We start from the raw sequence: 16,940 nt of genomic DNA, 5'->3' as shown, positions 1-16,940 counted from the left end.
ACCGCCCGCCTCTGACTGACTCGCGACTCCGCCGCCCTCCAGCTCGCCGGGCCCCCGCCGCCAGCCCGCCGGATCCCGCCGCCGCCGGAGCCGCAGCGTTTCCCGTCGCATCACCGAGCCACCCCCTCCCTCTCCCTCCCTCCTTCCCATCCCCCCTTCTTTTCAAGCGTGAGACTCGTGATCCTTCCGCCGCTTCCCTTCTTCATTGACTCGGAAAAAAAATCCCCGAGGAAAATATAATATTCAAAGTACTTCTTTTCAATCAAGTATTTGCCCCCGTTTCACGTGATATTTTTTTTAAGACCCCCCCCCCTTCTTCCTCCCTTCCAAGGAAACGGAGGGGAAAGAATTGTATTTTTTTTCCCCCCAGCCCCAAATCATCTATATGTTAAATATCCAAACTGGTCTGTCTTGAAGGAGAAATACATCACTCGTTTTTTTTTTTTGTTTTTTTTTTTTGTTTTTTTAATTATACAAAAGGAGCGAAAAGCCAAGAGGACGAAGTCTTTTTTTTTTTTTTTTTAATCTTCTCGTGGGAGAACTTAATGCTGCATTTATCGTTAACCTAACACCCCAACATAAAACAAAAGGAAGAAAAGGAGGAAGGAAGGAAAAGAGGGTGATTCGGGAAGAGAGTGATCATGTCAGGGCGGCCCAGAACCACCTCCTTTGCGGAGAGCTGCAAGCCAGTGCAGCAGCCTTCAGCTTTTGGCAGCATGAAAGTTAGCAGTGAGTATTGATTTTATTTTACGCCCCTTCTCCACCTCACCCTTAAAATAAGAAACCTTTAGTAACCAGGATCTTAAAACATTAGACCTCCTGATACTAATAATCAGAGGTATTGAAAAGGGCAAAAACCTGTCTTAAGTCCAGGGTTAGGCAGCTCCCTCTTTTTCTCCTCCCGCACCACCTCCCACCCCCCCCCCCCCGGTCTCATTAACCTTGAATTGAGAGAATATGCTTTTTATTTGCACGATTTGATTTGGAACTTGTTTCTTACACTTTTTGTGCGGTTAGTCGTCCGCCTTATCAAGTGTGCTTGACTGTTTCTATGTTAAAACGGCGATGAAAGTAAATAGTTGCTCATCCCTTCGGAAAAAAAAGGGGGGGGGGGAAGGACAAGACGATTCAAATTATTATGTACATTTGCCGAGTACGTGTCTTTTAGAAGGAGGGTTATTTCAGCTCAGGCCTCGGGGATTATCGTAGTTTCGTGTACTTGCTAGAAGGACTGTAAGTGTCACAGTCTCCTAACATTTGTTTGTTGCCTGTGTGACTACAAAGTATTTGTTCTTAATCCGGAGATGAACTTGCTCAGTAACTCGTATTCACGTTTGGAGGAGAGCCTCGAGTTCTCCCTTTAGAAAGGGGTCGGTGGGAGCTGATAGAGACCCAGTAGCAGTTGTATTGCTACAGGCATTGTTTTAATTGGATACACGATTTAATGTTATCTCTTAACCTCCTCGTTTTGACATTACCAATTTACCACTATATAATTTATGTTTAATCAAAAGGTAACTTGGAAGTAGGGCCAAGTTTTGATTGAGGTTTGTCTTGTCAGGTTGCCAAATACTAAGTTGAATGTTAATTGTCACTGACTCATCATTAAGTTCAGTTTTGGGGTGCCATTTGCATTCAGCACTTGTTCAATGATCTGGAGTTCAAGGGCCCCCTTCTAAGGACTATTTACCATAGTATTTAAAATACTCTTGCATTGGTTTCCTGCCGCAGTTAGAGAAAACTATGGATTTAGTTATAACAATCTGGATTTAGACCTTTCTGTCACAGGTTTTGCAGAAAGCTGTAGTCCGGGACATAATAAGGTATTTGAGCTTGTGTTCAGGGTTGTTGCTAGACTGTACTTTGTCCCAGATTTGTGCTAATAGTCTGTGTTCTTGAGGTGTTTGGTATACTAAGTATCTAGTGTTCCAAAGTATCTCTATTTGTAGATATGTTTATGTGGTATTTAGCGACAGCTTATTTAAACCGCACTTCCAGAATTTGACAAAAATATCTACATTGTTTCCTTATTCCTCTAGAAGGGGGCACAGTGAGGGCAAAGAAACTATTTTGCTGCCTAGGATAAGGAAAGAACTGAGATTTTTAAAAAAAATATGTAAATACTGTTATGTGAAATTGATTATATCCTTAAGCAATATAAACTTATCACTTTTAATTGAGCTCAGGATTTCAATTCATGTTGCCTTTTGGACATGCCTGAAACAGGGTGGTCTAAGGTAGTAGCTGAATAGCAGGTCATTTTTTAAAGTTACTTATTTTTGTGATTAGTACAGAATGCAGGATATGTGAAGAAAGGGGCTGATGATGCATTTTTCAGAGAAGAGTCAAGCTTTCTAAGCACTTCATGGGGTCATTTGAAAGGAATATTTTAAAATTCTGGGGTAATTTTCAGCTATGATGAGGCAAATCTTATAATAGCTACTTAAGAGCCTCTTGTGGTACTGGAGTGTTTGTATGTTTTTCATCTTGGTAATATAGTTTAAAAACCACTTGAAATCAATTTTAGGTAATTATTTTATTAGATCAATTTCAGAGAGCAAAACAGAATGGCTTATAATGTTAATTTTTGGACTTTTCATTTTGTTTCCAAGATTTCCTTTGAAAATGACTCCTTAATTCTTGGTAATGTGGATGTTGACTGAGGATGGAGTAACTCTTGTAAAGTGCATAGGTTAAAGGTGTTTAATTTTCTATTCTCATATGGGTCAACATTTAAAAATTGGAGTTCAATGCTAATTCTGTGTTTTTGACAATCTTAACTGTAAGGATTTTTTTTTTTTTTGGTAAGGACATTTTAGAAGAAAGAAGTATCCTTAAACATTTGTTACAGTGCTACTGTTTTATAAAGGACCCTTGTTCAAAACAGAGATATGTAGAGAAATTAATGGCCCCAATGGCTTATCATTTAGTCGTAGAAGCAGTATGGTACAAAATATGAAAACAATAGCATGATGACTGCAAGATTATAAATACAAATAGAATGCTTTGTTCAGAGGGATGAAGAATACAGGGGTGAGGCCTTCGGGTTGGAGAGGAAAGAAAGACTTGCTGCTGCGATGTGTTTTAAGACAGGTGTTAAAGGAGGCAATCACTTGAATTCATAGAGAAGCATAAAGGATTCTAGATGGAAGGAATGGACAGAGGCACGGAGATGGTGATTTTTCTATGGCAAGTAGATAATTTTTGTACTTACCAAGCAAATTGGTAAATTTGAATTAAAGGGGCCTAAATAGGAAAATAAGAGATAGGATATGGGAAATGTGTTAACCATAGCTGATGGAGAGCAGAGGGGGCCTCTAAGAGTTTGGATGCAGTTCAAGAGACATTGGGATTTATTGTATGTTGATGAACAAGATATTTGAAAGTGATTTAGCAGCTGTGTTAATGGATTACAGTAGACATTAGAACCCTTTTAGCGAGACAGTAGGGTGTGTTGCTAATCATGAAGAAATATAAAATAAAATGTGAAAATGGTATGAAAATAATGCATTTGAGAGATAGTGTGAATGAGGAACTGGCGGGACTTTGGATTGGATCGAAGGGAAATGTTTGGGAAGGAGTCAGGAGTTAAAAATAAATTCTGATGTTGTTGGTCTGGAAGACTTGACCGTTGAGTTATATTGTCAATTGTAATGGGAAAGTTGAGAAAGTGCTGAGATGAGAGGGTAAATGAGTTCACTTTTTAAAAATTTGATGTACAATAGGTTCCCTTGAAGTTCAGCAGGCAGTAGTATTTGGTTACTGGCAATGATATTTAACTTTACAGTCTATTAATTGCACAATTTCTAATTTCTCTTCATCTAAAAATGTTGGATTTATTTTTGGGAGCAGTAAACTAACGGTTTTTACTTAAATGCTTTCTATTAAAGTCTTAAAAAAGAAAGTAATTTTTTATGTAGATTCAAAAGCCTCACCCTTGATCCTAGTTATAACAACGGTTCCGTGGTTTTGAAAAACAATGGAAATTTTTTGGACTAAACTATGACATAAAAACTTTAGGTATTTTAAATAGCCTTTAGTTTAATCTTTGGTATGTTTAAGCCTATTTTTCATAAATAATGGTTATTAGGTAAACTTTGCACTGAAAGTAATGATAATAATACAAGTAAGAATAGTTTTTATTTGGTTTGTGAAGGCTCCAGCAGAAATTAAAAGTTGTTTTTTTTTTTTTTTTAAAGATTTTATTTATTCATGAGAGACACACAGAGAGAGGCAGAGACATAGGCAGAGGGAGAAACAGGCTCTCCGCAGGGATCACGCCCTGAGTGGAAGGCAGACGCTCAACTGCTGAGCCACCCAGCCATCCCAAAAGTTGATTTTATAAAAATATTTTTTGCCTCGTTAGTTGAATTAAGTAAGCATTCATCCCAAGTTTATATATCGACTTATTTATTTTAAAGATTTATTTATTTATTTTAGATAGAGGGAGAGCATGAGCAGGAGAGGGAAACTCAAACCGACTTCACACTGAGGGCAGAGCCTGAAGTGGGGCTGGATCTCAGGACCCCAAGATCATGACCTGAGCCTAAACCAAGAGTAAGGCGTTTAACTGACTGCACCCCCACTTGCGCCCCGCATTCATCCCGAGTTTAAATCATGTATTTAAATTGTATATCTGAAATATTTTTACTTACTAAGGTGAAACCAGTATTTCTTTTTGGTTCACATCCAGATGCAAGTGTTATTAAAAATATCTTAACAGCTATACAGTTCCTCCTGTAGAATTGTGTGATATTTTACTCAAAGAGGACTGTCTATGGTGATTGTGATTAAAATATTAGTAATAAATCCTTTTGGTATACTGTTGGCAAAAATTTAGCTGATTGGCTAGGTTTAATTTTTACATACAAGGTTTGGAAAAGAGGAAAAGAAATCAGTGAGAATCACTTATTTCCTCATATAAAACTTTTTACATCAATTTTTTTAATGAAGAGAACATAATTAATAGTAGTTGCATATTACTGTGCAGTATTTAGTTGTATTAAAACCAAAGACTACGTGGCAATTTAGTTACTCTGTTCCCAAGGTAGTTTAATCTCCTTGCACCTAAAAATTAGGTTATTAGAATTTAGCCAATTTCTAGATCATTCGCATTTATGTGGATGAGATCTTGTGTATGAAACTGAAAGCTTTACTTTCATTAAGTTTCCATTCCTTTTCCGACCAGACCTTTCCAGAGTTGTTAAAACACTAATACTTTCTCATAGGAATTGCATGCTCTCTTGTTGCATGTACCTGTAGAATGCTAATTGTGAAATGACTATAAGGCACAGGTACTAGGACAAAACTTCAAGGGAATCCAGAGATTCACAAATCAATTTATGGCTGATTGGGAATGGCATTGAGAAAATGAGGTGACATTCATTTCACTGGTGTAGGGAAAATCAGTTCTTGCACCCTGTCCGCCTGCCCCTTGTTTTAGACTTCATTTGGAAGTGTGAGTTACTGTTTTGGAGAAACAGCAAGGCTGGTGAAGCCAGAGCTTTCTAAGTGTCAGCAGCAGGTTCTGAGACTGGAGGATCTCAGTTTTTGTGTATGGTTTATGTATAGAGAATGCTGTGAAACAGGAACTTGCTGACCTATGCCACATTTCCATACTTTTTAATGAGACTAATGGGATTGTGGGATAGGGATAGAGATGGGCAGACTGTAAATCTGTGCTGTCTCTTGTGATGCTCCACCCTACAATGGAGAATGGAGGGACAGAGCACGTGGGTGTGACTGGAGTATATGCTGGTGCTAACAGGACCAACCTGATTTCCCAGATACTGTTATAAAAACATAATAACCATAAGTAAAGGAATTTGTTGGAACATTTAGCATCATTTTCTGGCATATTTTTGGGTGGGAGGTGTGGTGATTTCAAGGGTAGAAGTATTTTTGTGGTGTACGGGTTTTAGAGGAGAGATTGCAGTCTTTGCTTCTGTCTTGGATTGTACAAATCTTGGTAATGTGAATTGCCTTTGAAATTGGTTGAATGTGATGTAGAACTGTATATTCACATGAAGACCTCTGAATAGTACAAGGAAAAACTGACAGTAGAGTTAAAGGAGAACAATTTGTTTTCCCAAAGGTTTTTACCATTAAATTGATTTTAAAAAGGGCTTTTATGCTATTCTGTTTATTACTGAGTTTTCTGTTTTCAAAAATGAGTTAATACGCAGCACATGGACATTCAGAAAACTATTTCAGTGTATACTGTGTCTGTAATGTGCTTGGTCTGATATAAAATATGAAGATACAACTCTGTAGATTTGGATTCTTAATTTACAGCCCTCCTTCCCACTTTTCCTTATGTTTTAGGTAGAAAGAGCTACTTTGGAAGGATATGCATGTTAAAATTTTGTGAATAGTTGAATCTTATATTTTTGTGTTTGAATAGTTTTCTTTTTTCTTTTTTTTTTTTTTTAAATTTTATTCATTTATTCACGAGAGAGAGAGAGAGAGAGAGAGAGAGAGAGAGGCAGAGACACAGGCAGAGGGAGAAGCAGGCTCCATGCAGGGAGCCCGATGTGGGACTCGATCCCAGGTCTCCAGGATCTCGCCCTGGGCTGAAGGCGGTGCTAAACCGTTGAGCCACCCAGGCTGCCCCCTGAATAGTTTTCTGAGAAGCATTTTGGTTTGATTAGATTGAGACAATGATGTATTTTCTTGTTTTTCAGTTCATTCTCTCAAATCAACTTTTCCTTTGTCTTCAGGGTACCATGGCCAACTGTTGCATAAAATATAAATCTCTTAATATGTTCCCTTTTCAACATATTTTGGAGTTGTTAATTTCTTGATTGTCCTTTGAAATCAATTTAATAATAAAAAGTAAGCACTTATGATGGAAGAGGAACTGTTTTCCTAGAAAATTGTATTTCAGATGGTGGTGAAATTTAAATGAATTTACAGGCCTGGGATTGAACAGACATGCCCTAAAGTCAGAGAGGTTGGTAGGCAGGCAAAAATAATAGTAACACTGGTATGAAGCACTAATGTTATCTTTTTCATTTTCCTTAATTATATCATGTGAAATCTTTGGCTTTTGAAGCTAAAAATAAATAGGCTACTTTAATAGAAAGTTGAAACAAATAATAATGTGATTGACATGTGATATGCCTATTGAATGTTTACTGTGTTCTAAATAAGCATTTTGCCAAATTTTTTATATACAATATTTCAGTGTAATCATAACTGTAATTCTACAAAGTAGCTAATGCTGTTATCCCCACTTGAAAAAAAAATTTATTCATGGGAGACAGAGAGGCAGAAACACAGGCAGAGGGAGAAGCAGGCTCTCCGCAGGGAACCCGAAGCCCCCCCCCCCCCCCCCCCCCCCAGGATCATGCCCTGAGCCAAAGGCAGACGCCCAACCTCTGAGCCACCCAGGCGTCCTTTTTATCCCCACTTTAGAGATTAGGTAAATGAAATTTAGAAAGGTGAAGCAGTTTATCCAAGATTACATGGAAAAAAGTTGCTTTGCTAGAATTTAAACCCAGGCATTCTGATTCTAGAGCTCTTGCTCTTTATTGTATATGTTTTAGAGAATTGTAATGGTGTTACCTGTTACTTGGATTCCAGAGATAAGCTAAAGTGCCTTTTGCTTTTAGGATTGTTTTTCATTGATAATTAGTATATGTGTAAGACTTTCATGATTAGTACTGCTTTTGAAATTAGTTTCAGGCATGCCTGTTAGCAAATACAGTTCTTCAGTTTTTATAGTTTTATATATATATATATTTTTTTTTTTCAAGATTTTATTTATTCATGAGAGACACACAGAGAGAGGCAGAGACACAGACAGAGGGAGAAGCAGGCTCCATGCAGGGAGCCCAATGTGGGATTCGATCCCAGGATCACGACCTGAGCCAAAGGCAGATGCCCAACCATTGAGCCACCCAGGTGCCCCAGTGTTTATAGTTATATTGAAAAAAGTCAATTCTCTTAAGATTTCAGGAAAATTTAAGAAAAACATGAGAGTGGAAATATTAGGAATTTTATGCTAGTCTAAAAGGAAAAATAAGTAACATTTTTTTAATGTTCAGAGAACTGCTTTTTATTGAAAAGTACTGATTGTTCATAAGTAAATCTGGTATATTTATATTTTCAGGTAATATTAGAATGTGATTCTTCAAATTAGCTATTAGGATTATTATTTCTATCTCTTCCTATAGGTTGTGAAGTGTTCTCTTTCTCCTTTTAGTATTTGATACCAAACTTCGTGAAAGTGTGTGTATATATATATATAATTTTGCGATTTTAAGTATATACAATTAGTTAAGTGTCTCGGACATTTGTTATAACTGTGAGTCTTCAGGGTTTCTGTTGTTGTTGTTGTTTAAAGAATAACAGCAGTGCATCAACGTGGAATTGGGTTGTTTGGAACATCACTTTTTTTTGGAATTGGTTGGTATTTGGCAATCAGGAAGTAAACCAAAAAGGCTCCTGAACATCTGAACTCCCCAGACAAATGGTGCAAATGCTTTGTTCATCGTTGGTTTTTTAGGTTGTTATTTACAGTTCTTTATTATTATTTAACACAGTTGTAATTCATTCAATTGCCTGTTTTTTAAAAACTGCAAATTAGAAGGGAATGAATGAGCACTGATACTAAGCATTACACCTCCTAGAAAGAATAGAAGGAAAAGCATGCATGTTGGGATTACTTAGTGTAGGCTTACAAGCTTCAGGGGCAATAACTCTGATAATTGTTCAAAATGTTGACCTAGAGAAGGTTATCTCTCTTTTAAAAGGGCAGAAGGATACCTAGGGTTCTGCAGTAACTTCTCATTACATCAAACATTCTCTAATTTGTTGGTCACTGAAGTGATGAGAAAGATAACTGGGTCATCACTGTCTGGTTGACCAACTTTATTTGTATTTCAGTGATATGGATAAAGGTATTAAAGTTTTTAATATATTGGCCGAGATATTTTAATACTCAGCAACAGCGTTTTATCTTATTTAAGGTTGTTTATTTTTTTTCTTTTGTGGTATTATGGTGTTGCTGTTTGGATTTTAACCTGCTTTTATCTTCCATTTGTGGAATGCTTAGAAGGCACTGCATAGGCTTATTTAAGTTTTCTTATATATTATGATTAGGTGTTAGAGAATAACTACCAAACACACTTAAGACTGTTAATGAGAATTGAAAAGGTGATCTTTTCAATTGTTGATCTGAAGAAAAAGGACAATTGTGGCAATCCGATCATCTTTTGGAAGCTTAAGAAATTCTTAGGGGCTTACTTGGCTAATACAGCTAAAAAAATATTTGGTGTTTTAGATTTTTTTTTTTTTCCCAAGGAAGGCTAACCGATCTTAAAAATGTGACTCCTGGGGTGCTTGGGTGGCTTAGTTGGTTCAGCTTCTGCCTTCGGCTTAGGTCATGATCCCAGGGTCCTGGGCTCAAGCCCTACATTGGTTGGTGTTCTTACTCAACTGGGAGCCTGCTTCTCCCTCTCCCTCTCTGCCAGCTGTTCCCCGTTTCATGCTTGCTCTCTGTCAAATAAAAAAAAAAAAAAATATGTTAACTCCTTTTAACTTCCCCTTATTCCATAAAGTCCGTTAATTCTTTTTTTAAGCTGCTTTTATTTTTCTTCTTCTTCTTAATTTTTTTTTTTTATAAAGGGTGTGTGTACTCAGGCAGGGTTAAGGGGTAGAGGGAGAGAGAATCTCAAGGAGGCTTTATGCTCAGCATGGAGTCCCCACTTGGGGCTCAGTCTCAGGACCCTGAGATCATGACCTGAGCTGAAATCAAGAGTTGGAGGCTCAACCAGCTGAACCACCCAGGCACCCTAGTTAATTCTTTTGAATTGATTAATCCTTTTTCACGACGTGTGTTGAAGTTACTGAGCTGAGTCAAATTGCTATTTTTAGATTTTTAAGTCTGTAGAGGCAGCATCTGAAGAATTTGAGGTGCTGGAGTTAATGCCTGGCATCAGACTGCCAGTATTGTAGGTGTGTTTGCTGCTTGATTGGAATTTCAGTTTTTACGCTGTGTTTATTAAACTCTGAAGGGAATGGGGAAGGTTTGAGTTGGTAGGGCTTCAAAGATTTTATTTGTTTATTCATGAGAGACACACAGAGAGAGGCAGAGACCTAGGCAGAGGGAGAAGGAGAAGCAGGCTCCATGCAGGGAGCCTGATATGGGACTCGATCCCAGGACCCTGGGATCACAATCCGAGCCCAAGGCAGATGCCCAACCACTGAGCCACCCAGGCGTCCCGGTAGGGTTTCAATAATAGTACATAATTGTATATATATCATATTTATATAATTACAGCAATAACCACAATATTACTAATTGGCTGCTTTATGATAGACAATTACATGCTAGTCTTATTTACATATTTTGCTTTAAAAAATGGAATTTCTTCATGTGATACAAAATTTTCAAGGTTTTCAGTGATGCCTTTGTTTTACTCCTGCTTTTTAATTACCAGTTCCCTTTCCTGGAGACAGCATCCCCATGTCTTAAGTATCCTTCTGTAGATATCCTGATTCTTTACATGTTATTTCTATTATGGAAATATTTTGTGTATTCATGCCTAAATGATCACAGTTTTAGCATAAGAGTGTTAAAATTTAAATCAGTAATCCTAGAAAGTTGTGATTATTTTCCATCGTAGTAGGTTACTAAACCCTTATTTTTCTGAATGTGAATTAGATGGGTAGTAAGTGCAAATATAAGAGTGCTTCTTTTGGCAATAAGAATTAAAATGCTGATAGTCATAACCAGTGAACACTTAGCACATTTAATGTATTTCCTACTCTAAATTTGAGAAATTATCTATAGCATCACAAAAGTATTATCATTCTTGCTGAAAGTAGTTGTTTATTTGTCATGGTAAAGGAAAACACAGAGGAAAATTCATTTTTTCCTTTAACTTTCTATTTTTCTAATATCTTACATGAGAAAAACCTGTTCTCTTGAGAGATCAGAGGCGCAGAGTGCGTCAATGTCAATGAAGCCTGTGCCTTTTACCTCTTTAAGAGCGCACGGTTTCATTCTGCTTCTAAACCAAGCATTCCTTAGTCTTTTAAAAAGTGAATCTTTTGTTTTATTTATTTATTTTTTAAAGGTTTTATTTATTTATCTGACTTGACAGAGAGAGAGAGAGAAAGCACAAGCAGGGGGAGCCACAGACAGAGGGAGAGGGAGAAGCTGACTCCTTGTGGAATAGGGAACCTGATGCAGGGCTTGATCTCAGAACCCTGAGATTGTGACCTGAGCTAAAGACAGTTGCCCAACCAACTGAGCCACTCAGGCACCCCAAGAATTTTATATTTTTATAAAATAGCACATTCATACATTTTTAAAGAAATCAAGTAGTGCAAAAGTTTTTATGGAAGCTACTTTTTTTCTGTTTCTCATAAGCAAAATTAACTAACAGCTGTTTTTCTGTTAGTCTTTTTCATATTTTTTTTTTAGATTTTTTTTTTAAAGATTTTATTTATTTATTCATGAGAGACACACAGAGAGAGAGGCAGAGACACAGGCAGAGGGAGAAGCAGGGAGCCTGACATGGGACTTGATCCCGGGACTCTAGGATCACGCCCTGGACTGAAGGCGGCGCTAAACCCGTGAGCCGCCTGGGCTGCCTCTAGTCTTTGTCATATTTTTAATTAGTATACTTTTTACCTATTTGTTAAAATTACTTTTTGATCTTATTTATTTTCTCATGATGATAGATATTATTCTCATCATTATTGCCCTTTTGCTAACATGCTAATATAATTATACTATTTTTAGTATTTGAATAACAATTCAAATAATTAATACTCAATATCTAGACACTAAGCAGTATTCTTAGCAGAAGCAGGTAGTGTACAATGATCCATAACCTTTTAAAAACAGCTTTATTGAGATCTTATTCACATACAATAACATTTATTCATTTAAAGTGTATAGTGGTTTTTAGTATGTCTACAGAGTTGTGCAACTATCAACTAATATTAGCACATTTTTGTTAAGAAGAAGCCTTTTATCCAATGGTATTCCCCACATTCTCCTTCCTCCCAGCTCTAGGTAACTACTAAACTACTTTCTGTTTCTATGGATTTACCTATTCTCAATATTTCATATGAATGGAATCATACAATCTGTGGCTTTTGGTACTGGCTTATTTCATGTAATGTCTTCTATGTCCATCTCTGTTGTAGCATTTATCATTACTTCATTCCTTTTTATTTTTGAATAATATTCAATTGTATGGAAATGCCATCATTTTTTTATCCATTCTTCAGTTGATGGACATTTGGATAGTTATCTACTTTTTGGCAAGTATGAATAATAATGCTATGAACATTTGTGAATAAGTTTTTACATGACCATATATTTTCTTATCTTTTGGGTATATACTTAGGAGTGGAATTGCTAGGTTGTATGGTAGTTATTTAATATTATAAGGAACTATCAAACTGTTTCCAAAGTGACAGTCAATTTCCTTTGCTTTGAATATTTTTTAAGTTTATTTCCATTTTCTTTTTTCTTGTACTGTTTGCAATTGTCATAATCTTGGTTTTTTTACCCCTCAAATTTTATCAGAGATTCTCTAGATTCTACTCCCCTGTCTGTCCTTTTCTGGAGTCCTCATCTTATTGCTGAGATCTGGCTTGGTAGTTCCCTTGGCCCCACTGTACAGCTGTCACTTTGACTTCATTGCTCTTCATGGTCCAGTCTCTTATTTCCCTGGATCCCATCTGTGTATCACTGAGCACTTATCTTTTTTTTTTTTTTTTTTTTACTGAGCACTTATCTTAACATAATCTCATGACAGCAGCCAGCAGTACCCCAGAAATTAACTGCTTGGTAAATGCATCTTGAAAAGTTTTTTGTTTGTTTTTTGCACATTTGCTCCAAAAGAGTAATTAAGCTGACACACTTTTCTTGGCATGTTTCTCATCTTTTCAGTGTCTAGACACGGAGGCATCGATGTTTGGGAGGTTACTTTATATCATGTAATCAAGTGATTACCATGCCAACATGAAGTGACAGGCTAAACCAAGTCACAGAAATCTGAACAATATTAATATTAAACAGTTGTTTAAACCAGAGCTATTCAATATTAACTGTAAATTGTACAGCTTATCAGCATTAATTAAGGTGTAAAATATTGTTTAAAAGTGCTGTGTCCCAATTAAATCTTTTTCTCACATATACCTGAGAAAGCCTGTGTGCTTTCTAAAGTTTAGGAAAGAGATGAGCAGAGCTGCTGTGGACCATGGAAATGAGGGTTGGGAAAGAAGTTAATTAGAAAAATGTTTATGCTGGGGATCCCTGGGTGGCTCAGCGGTTTAGCGCCTGCCTTTGGCCCAGAGTGCAATCCTGGAGTCCCGGATTAAGTCCCGCGTTGGGCTCCCGGCGTGGAGCCTGTTGCTCCCTCTGCCTGTGTCTTTGCTTCTCTTTCTCTCTCTCTCTCTCTCTCTCTCTGTCTATCATGAATAAATTTAAAAAAAAATCATTAAAAAAATGTTTATGCTAAAAAAAAATGTTTATGCTTATGAAAATGTTATTGAGTTTCTGTGGATGCTATATTGATGGTAGCCCAGAACTTAGAACTAGCGTAATTCAGATTCAGTTACCCTTTGAGTATTTACTGTGTGCCAAGCACTATCCTTTCATTTAACTTTCATAATGCTTTGAGACAATATTATATCCATTTAATGGATGAAGAAGCTAAGTTAAAAATATTTTAATTAATTTATTCAGGATCTCATAGGTAGTAGAGAATAGGTCCAGCATGTTGAACTCAGGACACCAGACTTCATATAAAAGAAAAAAAGCTTTGAGTACTTACTGAGTCATTGTACTGTACTAAGCAGTTTACTTGTATCTCTTTCAGTCTTTACCACAACCTGGTAAGGCAAATGTAGTTTATAAATGAGTAAACTTCAGGCTGCGAGGGCCTTACGTAGCAAATTTTGTCACTATACTTTCAGTTTGTTCTCAACTCCCACTGTGTGGCCTTTATAATTTGGAAAGAGAATAGGAAAACAGTGTGAAATTGATTGAATTAAGTTTCTATGGGTAGAGCTTAGAAACTTCCACTTTGTATAATGTTTCTTACCAAGAGGAACATAAATGTTAAAGTACAAGTAAAATTAAAATTTTATTTTATTTTAATATTTAAAAAAATTTATTATTTGACAGTGATCACGAGCAGGGGGAAAGGCAGAGGGAGAGGGAGAAGCAGGCTCCTCTGTAAGAAGGGAGCAAGTCCAATATGGGGCTGAATCCCAGGACCCTGAGATCATGACCTGAACCCAAGGCAGACACTTAACTGAGCCACCCAGGCTGCCCTAAAGTTAAAAATTTTAAGTACTTTTTGTAATAAAATTTTAAGAGCAGATACTTTGCTTTCAAAATTAATATAGGCTATCTACAAAGCTGTGTCTATAAAAAATGGGTAAAAAATATAGTTGAAATCCATACTGCAAAGTCAGTGTTGAGCCAGATCTCATTATCTTTGAGGAAGTTGAGTCTTATAGTGGTTAAGTAATTTTTGCCGAAGTTTTAGAACCAGCAGATGGCAGAGCCTGTATTCCAATTCAGGTAATTTAGGCTTGAACTCTTATTCTTAACTGCTTTACTGGCCTAATAGCATGTGAATGATTGTGCAGAAATGGAGCCTTGCTACCTCATAACTTGAAGACCCAAATCTTGAATGCAGGTAACATATCATAGTTTGACTCAAGGCAAATGTGTTAGACTTCATCTGCTTCCATCCTTATTATTTCCTGTGGTCACTTGTCTCACTGTTTGTTGTTGTTGTTTAATATTATTCTTAAAAATGAAGATACTCTTTATCAAGTTGGCACTTAATTTTGAATGTTGAAAAATAAATTTAAAATAGTTAATCTTAAGTATAGAGACCACATTTTATCACATCCATTGATAAGCATGTTTTTCTTTTTAAGAATTTCTGTAGGTTTTGAGTGTAGTTAAATATTAATTTAAAAGGTTGATTTAAGATTCCCATGACTTGGAGAAAATTTTCTGTGCTTCTGAGCAACTTTTCTTAGTTGATGAGTGTTTTAGATGTCAGATTATAATGAAATGCTGTGATGATACATACAGAATCCAGATAGAGTATGATTGGTTCCCACCTTCTGCCCTGCCTTATTACCTGCCACTGAGGCCAGGTATACATTTTGTTTGTAATAATTGGCTTATTTCATACAGTTTTGGTAAATGAAAACTGATACATGAACTTTTTCTTACCTGTCACCCCTATTCTGTAACTGGAAAACTATTGGAAAAAATACCGTTTTCTGTTAACTTTACACTACTAAGTCCTTTTTTCATGCTGTTAGATTTTTTGGACCATACTTATTAAAGAATATCTGAGTTTTAATGTACAGTGTTTAATACACCCAGTATTCATATATCTGGAAGGCACTACTTCGCCAGCCCAACTAAATAATGAAGACAGGAACTAAATAATGGATAGAAATGAACACTAAAGAGCCAAAAGAGCTATCATAAAATCTGAAGCAAAGTGGTTTGTTTTGTTTTTATTTTTCAGCCTGTATGAAATTCCTTTGGTTAGTGTTTCCTACACTAGTTACTCTAGTCAATGTTATGCTATAATAAATAGTCTGTGGCCAAAGAAATTTAGAAAATGAATCTTATAGGATCCCTGTATTCCTTGGATCACACTTTGGAAGCTCTGCCTTTGGTATTTGGACCTTGCTTTTATTTTAGAAGAGAAGGGAGCCAGCATTTAAAGTGCATTATTCCACAGGGCCTACGTGGTGTCTCCACTTTACAGACAAGGAACCCAAGGCACTTCTGGAGAGTAAAGGACGCAAAGCAAGAACTGGAAGGGCAGGGCAGGGCAGAACTGGAAATGTGTCCCTAATATCTCTGATTCCTAAATCTTTGCTCTTTTGATCTTACTATGCTGCTATGTGATTGTAATGAACTTCTGAATTTTACTTAGAAACAGCAATTTATCAGTAGTACTAAGAGTATAAACTGCTCTATTTAGAGAAGAAGGAAAGGAGAATAAATTGACCAGTGGATGTATGTCCTGCATCCTTTGTTTTGCGTAGATGAACTCCATGTTTGGGACGGGAAGGTTTTAGAAAATACTCTGTAAATTAAAGTGCTGTTTGAGATTTGATATTATCTTTAGGTATTTATAGTTTTATATCTATATTTGACGTCCTAAGGCCAGAACCCTGTCTTTGATCAGGTATAGTGATCTAAGCTACCTACCTTTCTTGGTGATTGTAAAGCTTAAAAGAGGTGATTATGCATTTAAGGTGCTTAGCACAGTGTCTGGCACATAGTTATCTTAGCTGCTATTATTAATAGTAATAAAAATAATAAAAGCCTAGATGTAGGTTGCTATCTCTGTGTATCTATTGTTTACTTTTTTCTTTTAAAATATTTTATTTATTCATGAGAGAGAGAGAGGCAGAGACACAGGCAGAGGGAGAAGCAAGCTCTGTGCAGGGAGCTCGATGTGGGACTCGATCGTAGGATCCCAGGATCACGCCCTGAGCCGAAGGCAGACACTTAACCAGGCATCCCATTTACTTTTTTTTAATAGGCATGTGTAGGGCGGTCATAAGAAAAGTCTCCAAATCTTTTATTTTTTTTTTTACAATTTGAGGAAAAACCATCACTGGATGCCTTTTAAGGTAGTGGAAATTCCATCTTAAATGTGGTAATAGGACATTAAGAAAGTTATAGTTCCCATTAGAGATCGGCACTTTTTCAGTGAATACTATTTATAATAAGTAGATGTTGGCCTGGTGCCTATAAAGGTTTTTTTTTTTCTTTTCTTTTCTTTTTTTTTTTGTTTTTGATGTTAGATATATATTTTAAGTAGATCTGGTGAATATGTTGTCAGTCTTTGTAGACTGCATATTTTTCTTCTGAAAACGATTTTTGTCCAGTCTGTATTCAGTGGCAGTTGGGTTTGCAT

At 36.5% G+C, this 16,940-nt stretch overlaps 1 protein-coding gene across 4 annotated transcripts in view; it reads left to right on the top strand.

Moving 5' to 3' along the window:
* The first annotated feature begins 589 nt into the window (after window positions 1-589).
* The window catches only part of GSK3B (glycogen synthase kinase 3 beta), a 201,296-nt gene continuing 184,945 nt past the window's right edge, over window positions 590-16,940 (top strand). For 2 of the 4 annotated variants that reach the window (XM_025476202.3, XM_025476193.3), the window contains exon 1: window positions 590-729. In XM_025476202.3, the coding sequence (XP_025331987.1) occupies window positions 642-729 (88 nt within the window). In that variant the 5' untranslated portion in view covers window positions 590-641. Of the gene's footprint in view, window positions 730-7,607; window positions 7,906-16,940 lie in introns of those variants that run through there. The other 2 variants (XM_049105558.1, XM_049105557.1) reach the window with 2 other exon arrangements.

The sequence above is a fragment of the Canis lupus genome, chromosome 33 (assembly GCF_003254725.2).
Source record: "Canis lupus dingo isolate Sandy chromosome 33, ASM325472v2, whole genome shotgun sequence".
In the NCBI taxonomy this organism is placed as follows: Eukaryota; Metazoa; Chordata; class Mammalia; order Carnivora; family Canidae; genus Canis; species Canis lupus.
The sequence above is the reverse complement of the archived record's forward strand: the minus strand, read 5'-3'. Positions and strand labels throughout refer to the sequence as shown.